The sequence below is a fragment of the Macrosteles quadrilineatus genome, unplaced genomic scaffold (genome assembly GCF_028750875.1).
Source record: "Macrosteles quadrilineatus isolate MER2022 unplaced genomic scaffold, UCM_ALF_1.0 Scaffold_31__1_contigs__length_1484076, whole genome shotgun sequence".
NCBI lineage: Eukaryota > Metazoa > Arthropoda > Insecta > Hemiptera > Cicadellidae > Macrosteles > Macrosteles quadrilineatus.
Genome location: NW_026542624.1, coordinates 171,583 through 184,240, shown reverse-complemented (window position 1 = coordinate 184,240; position 12,658 = coordinate 171,583). Strand labels below are relative to the sequence as shown.

Here is a 12,658-nt window from a genome sequence, read left to right as displayed (position 1 = left end):
CTCTCGGGCCCCGCCCCAGTGGCTCTGGAGTTTCCCATGTTAACCTTATGAGTACTCATATTTAAATGGAATTAATGTATCTTAACAGCTGTTTCAATTAAACAAGTTGGTTCTGTTCTATGATGTGCAATAGCATTAAAGTTACAAGGATTACCAACAGGGTTCAGCACTATTATTCTTTTTTAAATTTATGACAACAGCTAATTTGCAACCAAAAGGTGAGTGAGCGTAGCGAACGAACTTCAACCCGGAGGCGAGTTAGCGTAGCGAACGAGCTAACCTGAAGGCAAGTGAGCGCAGCGAACGAGCTCCAACCTAAAGGTGAGTGAGCGTAGCGAACAAACTTCAACCAGGACGTGATTGAGCCATGCGAACGAGCTCACTTATGAAGTAAAACGGGGCAAAGCCCGCGGGTACAGCTAGTGTATTCATAAAGCATGACCAAAAAGCAAGATGTAAAACTTACTGCATGTTAATAGTATTAATTAATCCACAAATTGTTATGCATGTAATTGATTGTAAAAATGGCGATTTTGCCGTAAACAAATAAATAAAATAAAAATAAAAAAAAATAAATCCATCTTGCGCTCCAGTATGATACCCAGTAGATTACGATTTTACAGGATAACACAGCAGATCAAATTATGTAGCTTTTTATTTAATAAAAGTAGCTTGAGTTAACACAAGGTTACATCTGATACAATAAATATAATGGCAAAAGGCACAACCAATATATTTTATTTATGAACATAAAAATGTACAGAACGTGTATAATACAAAGCAAATAATTTACAAAGCTTTGTGATCGTAGGAGTGGCAGTCTTGAGGTAACAATAATATACAAGTGAACATTTTAAAATCAGCTAGCTTAAAATCACAGGTAAACCAACACGATAACATTAGTAAAATATAAACAAACACACACAAACAATAACACTGCCATTTTAAGAGTTAAAAGTTACAAATTTTATTCATAAAGCACCCAAGTTGTGGTAGAAAGATATTTTTAAATCTTAAGGAAACAGCTTACTGGATATTTTTAGTGTATAGTATAAACTGTACAATTTGATTAAAAAGTGATAACAACAAGTTCATGTAAAATGAATAAAATAACAATAATGGTAACAAACGTTCAGCATCATAGATAACATAATTCACACTTACATTATGATTGGAATGTATCATACAAATCTTGAAAGATTTTAAATATATTTTATAGGCACATCACAAAATAAAAAGGTTTATCAATAAAATAGTTTTAGTATAAGCTGAAAAAATGATACAACATAATCCACAGTAATAGAAAATAAAATACTTCTTAACAAATATGAAACTAGGACAGAGTATTGGAAAGATGACTTTATACTAACATGGCATCCATAAGAGGATATGATTATATATTTATAATATAAAAACACTTCAGAGTATTCATGTTCTTAAAAACCAAACATCCTTGAGAAACGTACAAGTTTTGCACTATGAAATTAACTAAGTTAGCCTCAATTCATTGTCTATTTATATCATGAATTATGTACAGGAATTTCAATCATTATCTTACTCTAAAACTTATTATTTAAGATGAAACCCAACATTTTGACAATCAATGCCATTTGGAGATCCTACAAAATAACTAACATCTAAACGATAACAAGAGATTAATTATTAAAAGTTTATGAACTAAATTTGTGTAGGAGCAAGTTACACATTTTAATCGATTGCTTCTAAACCCTTACCACTCTCATCTCGCCGCGAGCCGACATCTGCCGTTTCCCAATCGTATCACATGTCGGCTTAAAAAAATGAATAAAAAAATTAAAATTGTTTTTTGAAATTTTACTATTTATTTTTTACTATTAGTGTGGAAGTTAAAATACTGGTAGGATTAATGACCTGCATAATAAATTAAACCTAGGGCATAGACCCTTAATATGAGAGTGGTAAGGGCTTACAAAATTAATTTTAAAATTTAAAGGGCTGTCAGGTTGTTAGGGAATATATAATTGTCAATTTTCTTTTCTCAGAATGAACAAAATAATAAAATTCAAGAGATTATAAAAGACAAAATAGGATATTTTAAGTTTTTTGCACTCACATGTAATATATAAAAAAATACATGAGGACTAGTATTAAAACTCTAACACCTAAAGAGTAAAAAATTAGCTGTGTTTAGAACCTTTTGATGGAGAGCTATTTTGAACAGTTTGATTGTATAACCAATCTAGTACAAGGATCCACTATTCAAGTTTTACTGTAGGATAGAAAACAGTTTGACTGGCTGCTACCAACTTTTTATCATTAGTTGGAGAATCAACTATTATGTAATTGTGTTGTGATTAAGTTATAGGAAAATCATAAAGAAACTTAACCTAAACTAAACATATTACTTATAAAGTTTGAGAGTGGTTTAAATACCTTTTGAGGGTTCTCCTTAATATATTGTAGGGGAATTTCCTTTTAACCTGGGTTTCCCTACATTAAAATCAGTTGGAAAACGTAAAGTAGGAAACAAAAATCCCTTTGTACAATATTGATAAATTCAATACTTACATGTTCAATATTAGCAATCCGACAGCCCGGAATGCTTCACAATTGCACTAATCGAAATGCTGGAATGCGGTAAAATTTTATATCACAGTCATGTTTGAAACATAGGAATTAGCTTGGTATTAACTTGATTTAAGCGCTAGAGTTATTAAATAGAGAACTATTAGGCACAACCATTCCAATGAGTTGTTGGAAGTCAATCTCCCACCTCGTCCGCAAAGCTTGATGTCTTCCTCCTGGGAAAAAGAAAGATCAATTTTAAAATGTTACCTGGATTTATTACTTATAAAAATATTTTTCTTTTGCTAAAGTGAAAACAGCTGTATTATTACATTTTACGCAGGACTCAAAATGTTTTTTAACTAGGGTACAAAAAGTCCCTTTTCTATAGAAGCTCAAGTTTAACGAGGCAAAGCCGAGGTTTGATAATAAGCGAGAGTCAAAAAGACACTTCTGGTCGGTGTAATTAATAACTATATATTTTGTCATAAATACTTACTGCCATTATCTAACCAACTAAATCACTAAACCGTTGTAGGGTTTTACACTTTAACTTCATAAATTAGCTCCCATATTTATTTTTGTCTTGTTTTGTTGTCTTATATAACAAGTTGTTACCCCTATCTAGAAGCAAAATGTATTCTTCGGCCAACACATTTAAAAAAAATTTTCAAATTTATAAAATTTGGCTTAATATCAAAGAGTGATGATGAATGTTTTTCATTGATATTCAGTGCACAACAAAACGTTGAGATTATTAGAAGGATGTAAAACTTGTTATAGTCGATAACATTATATATATTGATGTGATTATTTAACGAATGAAAGATTTTATCAATGAACTATCCATTCAGTACAGTAGTTAATGTAAAACATACAATGTGTCACAATAAAAAAAACATTTTTATAACAATGCAATAACATTTTAACACCTGTGATTATTTTCTTTAACAAAAATTGCATACAAGTTTGGAAGTCAGAAAAATGAACAGCTGATGTCCTCGAATCCAGCTGGAAATTTTTTTCTTTAGGGAGAAAAACAGATACTTTAAACCGGCAACATATTTTTGAAAACAGCGGTTTTTGCTGCAGTATGACAACCGTTTTTTTTTTTCTTAAGGTAAAAAGCAGTCCTCGATTTGCAAAAAAATGAGGTTCAAGAAATGAAACTTATTTTACGCCACACTACAATCTTTTAACGAACTTCCCACGCAAGGATTTAGTCTAAAAAACAGCTGCAGCCAGCTTAATAAAATGGTGTTTTATTACGTATTATTGTACTCTAACTGATTATATTTGGCAATGAGTGGTTATAAACAAAAACATAACCTTTCTTATTGGTTATGAGTAGTTATTGTTGTTCCTTTAGTCGGTGAGTATATATAAGGATGTTTTAATGTTAAGTTAGCTTAGAGTAGTTTGGCGTAAAATATCGTAAGTCACTCGTCCAAAATGTGTTTACCAGACTCGTATGGTAGTCCCGCGCTCGACTTCGTTTCGCACGGGAACGACCACATTCGTAATGTAAACACCTATTTTCAGGACTATAAATGTAATATACTATAATGTGATTAGTACCTATTTATGTCAATATTTTTATCTTTTCAATAGTACCGGAATGCCGATCTGCCGCATTCCAGCACAAATCGAGCACTGGTAAAAAGTATCAGCTGGCGTTAAAGTTGACATCAGCTCTACAACTTTTTCATTGCTTTTCACTTTGGCGTCTTAAAATTTGTAGAATTTTGTATTACACCAATATTTTTCAAATTTGTAGTTGATTTTTCATTGTCGTCGAGTATCCAACATATTCATAATTATAGTCAATCTACTATTCACTAGCTCGATCGTAACACACCACATGTTTAAATACTTCAGTAACAACTGTTCTTTTTTAATAGTTGAACAAGAGGGAAGCCATTTTGGAAGCTCACTTATAAAGGTCAATAAATAACTTGTACAATTTTCTTTTCTGACTTGGTTAGCAAAAGGAATAGTTAATTAAAACCAAAAAAAAATTGTTCAATTTGGGACGAAAGTGACATTTTTACATGGTAATTTTTATCTGTCAAACTTGTGAGTCAACTAAGGATCACTTTAGGCCTTGGAGGTTAAATAAACTGTTTCATTGTAATAGTACTGTACCAGGAGACCAAGCTTTGCTCAGATTGAATTAAACATTAAATTTATTAGATAAGTTATTTAGCTAAATATACGGTAATCAAAATGAACACATTTTTTATAATTCAAAGAAAACATTTTATTTTAATTCACCATTATTACCATTACGCCAGCAGAGTACCCGTCCTTTGTACGGGGTTGGCGTATAAGTATAAAATGCTTATTGCAGTTATACTTAGCTTTGCGTTTGGAATGGGAGAGGACACGGTTTAAGAAAATTTGATTATTTTAATTTACGGTATGCTATAATATAGCATATCTACCATAGCCATAATGTTCTACCACTATACCTAAACAATAAAAAAAGTAAATGTCTCATTGTATATCACAGCTTTTTGTTGCTAGTTGGTTCAAATTAGCTGTTCTCATAAATGCAAAAAATTAATAGTGCTGCACCCTATAAACCTTATAACTTTTTAATGCTATTTAATATCATAGAACCAACTTGTGTAGTTGAAACAGCTGACAAAATTCTTTCATCTATATAAATAAAATTTGAGTTTTGTCTATACATTGCTTAGAATCATAAATTTGTAGGTTATTTTTACGTTTTATACATTAAAGAAGCCGAAACAAGTCTCATCTAAATTTCTGTCTGTCTGTCTGTCTGTCTTTCTGTCTTTCTGTAACACTCAAGATGGCATTTTACGCAATCTTCTCCAGGAAAACGAGAATACCTATCAGATCCAAGTCATTTTAATGTATTCACTGGATTGGCGAGAGTGTCTTTAGCCATTAAAATATGACCTCACTACTTAGTAAATAAAATTACGGACGTTCAAAAATGCAGTTTTGTGCGATTTTTGTCAAGTTTTCACATAATGATCTATGAAATAACGAACAGCTGTTCGGATCAAGATTATTTTTTTCTAGCTGTCACTGATATGTTTACAAATGTTGTTTACAAATACCGCAACCATTTCCGATCACGTTTTGAAGGTAAATCCCATCCAAGTGACATTAAAAACGTTGTTTTACATAACGGATTTAATTAATCGCAAGTGGAATAATATAGTGTAACCGTAAATGAAATAATTAATAACTAGGCATCATCCAGGTCAGGAACCAGAGATTCTTTGTGTGTAAAATTGTTCTTGAATTTTGATAACCAGAAAGAAGACCTTGAATCAGTGTTGTATAGAGCTGGGAAACTTGAATTTATTAATGATCGTCGCCAATAGCTTACTAACAAGGATTCCACTTATTGACGGCGCTTCAATGGCGGTTGTGTAAAGTGCAAAGTAAAAAATCACAACTGCAGTAGGTGATTGTAACAGAGGTTTACGGTTTATAGATTATATGCTAAACTTGCTTTTCCGATGTGTCACTTTCTGTTCCTACTCACCGTATGATGCAATCGCCGGACCATACAGCCAATAGGCCCATAGCCCATCTCTTAGGTACTTACGCCTACCCAATTATTCATAACAACCTTTTCGACGACGATCCTTGATACCGGTAATTTTCCCTAGAATACACGGCCTCCCTAATTAAGAAATAAAATTACAAACGTCCAAAAACCCAGTGTTGTGTCATTTTTGTCACATTTCATTCTAATGTTAAAAGATATACGAATCATTGTTTAGAGAATAGGCCTACATAACCTATTAAATAACAAACAGTTGTTTGTATTAGGTTGTTTTTTTTTTTTCAAACTGACACCAATAATTTTACATTAAAAGTTGTTTACAAATAAAGCAATTAATGGGAAATAACTTTGATTGCCAATAACCTTCTACGAGAAAATCCAAAACCAAGAAATCAATAACTTTGGGTTTTGATGAACGCATTTAATTTGTCGGACGTAATTCTTAACTGTAAACGTTGGTTTTTGGTACTGGTTCTTTTCCTCAGAACCGTTGGTAGCAGCAAGAATCATTTTTACGTACCAACACATCACTGTAATTTACAAATTAGTTATCATTGGTGTTTACCTTATTTATACAGTCGTATTATAGCCATACTCAATTTAATTTATGTCTTAACTGTATAAGTTTTGCTTTTCTGTCTGGATTCAAAATTTTAGTTTATGCTAAGAAAATGATAACTCATTTAAGTAAAACCTTTGTTTAACAAACCATCATGAATTGTTTATGATTTACGTTGTTTGTGTATAAAGAGTTTGTGGCCTATTTTGGTAATTTGTATTATAAATTACCAATCTAAATTGTCTATAGTACTTCATTTCATATAGTAAGACGCCATTTCAACAGCATTTCGCTTCGGTCCAAGTAAATATATAGATTGGTATGATAAAATTTGATGACATTAATACAAATTTCAAATACTAATTTTATGTACTTTGTTATGCTTAAAACGTAGCAAATTCCCTAATTAAGTTCTGTATTTTTGTGAGTATGCGTCTGTTGGTAACGCATTTATGTCCTTATTTCTCAGTGTCACGAAAAGGACAAGAGCACCTTGATAATTAAAATGTCAACCCGAATAAAGTGTTAAATGGTGAGGTTGAGGTAGTACTTTAAATACTTTGAACCATTCTGGGAAGTAACTTTCAACTATAGGCCTACCTTAGGGCTATGCCTCATAGATCTAGGCCTATAAAGCTTTTTTAATTCAATCATTGGATTTAACATATGGACTAACACGATCCGGGTGACATTTAATTGTGAAGCATGCGTTTTGGCTTGAAACTGTCAGATACTGTATTTGCGAAGGTTTATATATATAATAGTTTTGCCAGCATATCTAAAAATATGCAAACCAACTGCTGTTCTTAATATAAGAAGATTACAACTGACTACTTTAAGATCCCCGTGCGTAGAACGGGCACACAGCTAGTTCCTTATATGAATACTCAGGTAATGTTAACATGGGAAACTCCAAAGCCAATGGGGTGGAGCCGGAAAGGATTTATGAGATAAGAATATGTCTATATGTTAATCGGGAATGTGAGCTATCACCATACCAATTTTCAGCCCACTCTGACCAGTAGATAATTCATGATAGAACTTCAAACAAACAAACAAACAAATAAACAAACAATCAAACAATCAAACACACAAACTTTCACATTTATAATATTGTATAAACTACCTCGTATCAGCTGTTTTTATTAACTGCAGCTACAAAAAGGTATTGACGATAACATGGCCACTTTCAAGGGCCGTAGGACGGAAACTGGATTTTCCCCAGGCTTGTGGCCAACTACAATCTATTTCTTGTTGCCATATACCCCATGGTATACAAAAAAATTGAAAATCCTTGTTCGAAAATAAAAGCTTGTATTACACACGCTTGTTTTAGATCCCCTGCCTGTAGAATTTGGGTGTATCAATATGATTATTGGGGCTTTAACGTTTTATAACTTTTATTACATTAAATTTACTAATTCACTATAAATGACACATAAAATGTCACCAGTGGGATTCGATCTGGATACCTCATGGATAATAGTCGAGTACGCTATCCACTACGCCACGAACCCAGATGAATTCACTTTGTATCATTGCGGTAATGGTATTCCCTCGAGAAAAGAGAGTGACATCACGCCCCCCACTCCTTTGCAAATAGGTTCTCATCGGTTCCTGACTAGCCCCCTGAGATGCTTCTTAAATATATCCAAGTAGAGATTTGGCCATACCTCGAAACCCCTCCACCTCTCTTGATCTCCTTTTACTTCCTCAGTTTTGTCTACTCTCTTCAAATCAGCCACGTCACACATGCTTCGCAGCGCGCGTTAGGAAGGCTGAGAGGGCTGTACAGGTTTAGAAGTCTGCTGCCAGAATCTGCAAAGCTGCGCCTCATGCAGTTCTGACAGTGTTTACATATTGTCTCCTTGCTTATGGAAACAGCATCTCTAGAGAAGACATGCATCGAATGCAAAAACTCATTTTTGGGCTCAAACGGTTTGAACATGTCTCTCCATTCAGAGCTGTAGCAGGGATGACAACAGAAGAAACTGTTAGCAGGATCATGACGTGCTGCATGGTGCACAAGGCTCTTGTCGTACAGGAGCCACAGTACCTTCTTGAGAGACTCTCCTTCTGGGAGGTCTCTCAACTCAATACCCGCCATGGAAGTCTCCAGCTTCACTTTCCAATAGTGAGGCTTGAGTTTGGAATGAGAAGCTTTTGGTACTTCGGCCCAAAGCTGTACAACGACCTCCCCTCTGGCCTAAACAAATATGCCTTGCTATCTTTTATAGTCAAAATGAAGGAATTGTCCTCTCATGATTAGTTGTTATTTAGATTTTCTTGTTTCTGTTTTGTTATTGTATCTATTTGTTTGTTAGTGCTAGTTATTATATGACGAGAGTTGTTCTGAACAGCAGTTATAATGAGTAACGATTGATCAATAAAGGTATTTTTATTTATTTATCATCACTTGGCTTCACTATTTTCACCACTGCCTCCCTCTCAGTCCTCTGTACCGATTTCGTCGTATAAACAACGAATTAACGTGTAGCAGACGCAAACAAATAGTCAGCTGATCAATTACCCACAATTCCAACCAAAGTGGTAGGGATAGAACGAGCCGCCAGCAACGAGTGTATCAGTGTCTGTCGTTCCCTTGTCCTTGTACTAGTCGGTGAACCTTCGCGTCGTGCAAATAAAATTCATTTCGCGGTGTTGGTCGGACAATCTTAAATTTCCTCAAAATCGTTTAGCCTATATTCCGAAGGGGATATTGCTATATTGCAACGCGGTTGGAAATTAGAATTAGTTTAGTTCGTCAAAAAAGTGTAAAAAGTTCGTTTTTACCGGCCAACGCTATCCGCCATTTGGAAATTTCACGTCAGTCACACGAGTTCAAATTGATCGCGTTTTTATTTAGAATACCGGCTACGGCTAGTTACAATTCCTCATCCCTATTCTTCAAATTGTGTCAGTGTTCATTGTGGGTGCCCGAAATTGTAAGTAGTTTGTGTTATTTATTGTTATATCTTAGAATTCAGTGAGTCGCACATGGTAAATTTTCCTGTTGTATTTTGTTACTACATGTTAAAATAAGCACATGTTTCTAGGTTCAAGCTCAAAGTTCTGATCTTTATATCCATTTATAACGTAATAATCTGTACCATTTATTAAGCTGTGATGATCCAATAGTATTAAGAACAAATAGATGAAAATGTTTTTGTAGGGTAATTCAGTGTTACTTTATAGGATTTTTATAGTATTGGAATTTTCACAGAATCGTTATCAAATTTCATTGTTAAGTATCAAGGTTCAATTCACTTAAGAGTGCCACAGTCAGTATTTAATTTGGGGGAACAAATTAATATCAAAGGAGGGAGCAGGTAGCTGATTCGGCTAGATGCGGAGGTGTTATCGGATGCTGTGTCAGTCTGTACATAGATGAACCGCCAAAGTACCAATTAGCCATAAAATAAATAGCAATACCTTAACAAACACTACTACGATTTAAACATATATTGTTTAATCAGTTGGACTGCGAGACGACCTTCGTTTTTTAATCGTTGGCCAACGAACAGGATTTGCTTGGTACTGGTCATCTCAAACAATTAAATTAAATACCACTCATCCGTTAGCACTTTCGCGATCAGTGTGCAACCACACCGTATCTTCCCTTTTGATAAATCTATTTAACATTTTCAAACAACAAATTTTCAATTGATTGTGTCACTCAAACTTATTCAGTGTTACATGAATACAATAGAAACTGCTAATTGTATAATTGTAATTCTTAAACTCTGTTTAATAAATCGCATTGTTATTCACTTTTTTAGTTCTCAATAACCTTGGTAATTCATTATTAGCAATATTATTTAATTAGTGAAACAAGGGTAATTCAGTAAATCATAAGCCACTACAAAAGATTCACCTTTTAAGTGCAACACTAAAAATTAGTGTAGTAGTGAGCAAATTAAATTCAGTGTAGTATTAAGATTGATTATTTATTCAATATAAAGGTTCAATATTAAAGGTATTGCAGTCTGGAAGAACTTCAAACAGTACCAGAAACGTCCCATAAGGACTTCTGGGGAGTATTTTTATTTTACAGGGCCCACTCAAATATTTCTTTAACACCAAGCTTCCACTGCCAAAGCTCTGTTTTGTATTTTTACTTTCCAAGTTCTTCCAACCCAGGGGCAACCAAGATTTGTAAAGAATTCACTTTGAGAGCATTGCAAGGAGTAAATATATTTAAATACAATATTTAAATATATAAGAGTATAAAAACAAAGTCTTTTTATTTTTCTTTACACCTCTTCCTTAAGTCCTCTTTATCACTTGCTTTGTCATCCACTCTTCTCAGTATATGCTGAATATACTGCTCAAATATGCCTAGCCCATTAAACCCTTAAACATTTTAACTACCTAGTTCTAGTGTCTACAAACCTTCTCATGTTCCTTGATGCAGGACGGTGGCCGCCGACGGTCCATGTTGTGTTTGAACTTGATCTTCTGGCAGTTGAGTGTTGTGCCGTTGTAATTGACCTCGCTGGGAATCACGTTCATAGAGAACACAGAAGAATGAGTTGGACAGTTGGCGTTGACCACCAACAACATCAGATCACTGGACGGGATACTCTGAACAACAAACGGACTGCAACATACACACATATTGTCAATCCCACTAACTGACACCACTGAATCTCAAGGATAGATTCATCCGGCTGGATTACTGAATGTCAAATCTCATACTTAGTAACCAATAAATTTAAGGTTCTAAAATTTCTGTTTTAAGCAAGATTGAAATAATTTATGAGCTTTTTTAAACAGGAATCTTGCTATGCTATTGTGACCGTGTAACAAGGATTTCGCATAAATTGCAGGAGACGATCAATTAAGTTGTCTCTTAAATAAATATTACAAGAATTCATCTTTAAGAATTGAGGTTCTGTACTTAATTCCACAAGAGCACCCAACTTATAATATAATCACCAAATATTTAAATAATCAATTTTATAAAACAACAACGCACACATGTGAGTGTATTTTAAGCTGAAAATGAATGCAGGTTGAGTGTACAATGGAGTGAGATACCTGTCTTGTTTTGTTACCAACTCAGATAAACTATTTCTCTAGTTAGTACCGCCATTGACTTTTGGATATTGCAGATCTCATCCATACGGACCAGATGTAGCCAATTATTTGTTAAAAAAAGGATGTAAGTGAATGAGCTGTTCGGGGTGTGCTTCAGTCGAAAATTATATTTTTCCTTTTAATTTGTTCCACTGTGATAATTGTGACATAGAATATAACTTGCTATTAGTTTTATTAGTCGTCCATTCAGTTTTGCTTGGTTAACAAGTTTCCAAACTCCACAGAAATTAATAAATTCAGATCAGCGTACTCAGTCTGCTTAATTTTATGTTGATGTTCATTCTAAAACTGGTGACAACTTAAACATGGCAATACCAGAGTGAGCTGGTCTAGTGAGGTTGTTGGCTCAAATCTTACCAATCAGTAGATCTTATCTACGTTATGCTGCAACTCTCTAGGAAGTTATGTGAATATTGTGAAAATAGGACATAAAACAATCTAACACTCACGGGCTACAGACGTCCCTCTCCTTAGGTTGACCTCTAGATGCTCTCCCTCTTTCTCTCTCCCTCTCTGACTTGGCTCTCTCTCTCTCGGAAACCAGCTGGTACAGGTCTACCTCCATGGTGCAAGGTGCCGGCCGGGTACGGTTGATCATTACCTGTCAATAATAAATATATTGGTACGCTTTTAGTCAGTTGTCATATTAGTAATCTAGAAATATTAAGGTTCCAGTGTCCTGAGACAAAGAGACAAAACTACAATTGGGTGATAACTGTCAAAGTTATTTATAGAGGTTATCATTTTCCTTTACTATCAAAGGCAGTAAAGAATTGAGATCCTACCTCAAATATTTTGCAACCAATTTTATAGGAAAAGCAGTAAGACAGCATTCATTGACTACAGTAGACTCCTCTAGTTCGGCTTCGGTTGGATCGGCTGCCGGATGGCCCGGCCCGGTCTCA

The 12,658-nt window shown here is 34.2% G+C and overlaps 1 protein-coding gene across 8 annotated transcripts in view; it reads right to left on the bottom strand.

Moving 5' to 3' along the window:
• Nucleotides 1–709: 709 nt before the first annotated feature.
• The window catches only part of LOC129005716 (voltage-dependent calcium channel subunit alpha-2/delta-3-like), a 62,430-nt gene continuing 50,481 nt past the window's right edge, over nt 710–12,658 (bottom strand). For all 8 annotated transcript variants that reach the window (XM_054434689.1, XM_054434696.1, XM_054434688.1 and 5 more), the window contains 3 exons: nt 12,203–12,354; nt 11,046–11,253; nt 710–2,780 (listed from right to left, as the gene is read on the bottom strand). In XM_054434689.1, the coding sequence (XP_054290664.1) occupies nt 2,667–2,780; nt 11,046–11,253; nt 12,203–12,354 (474 nt within the window). In that variant the 3' untranslated portion in view covers nt 710–2,666. The remainder of the gene's footprint in view (nt 2,781–11,045; nt 11,254–12,202; nt 12,355–12,658) is intronic.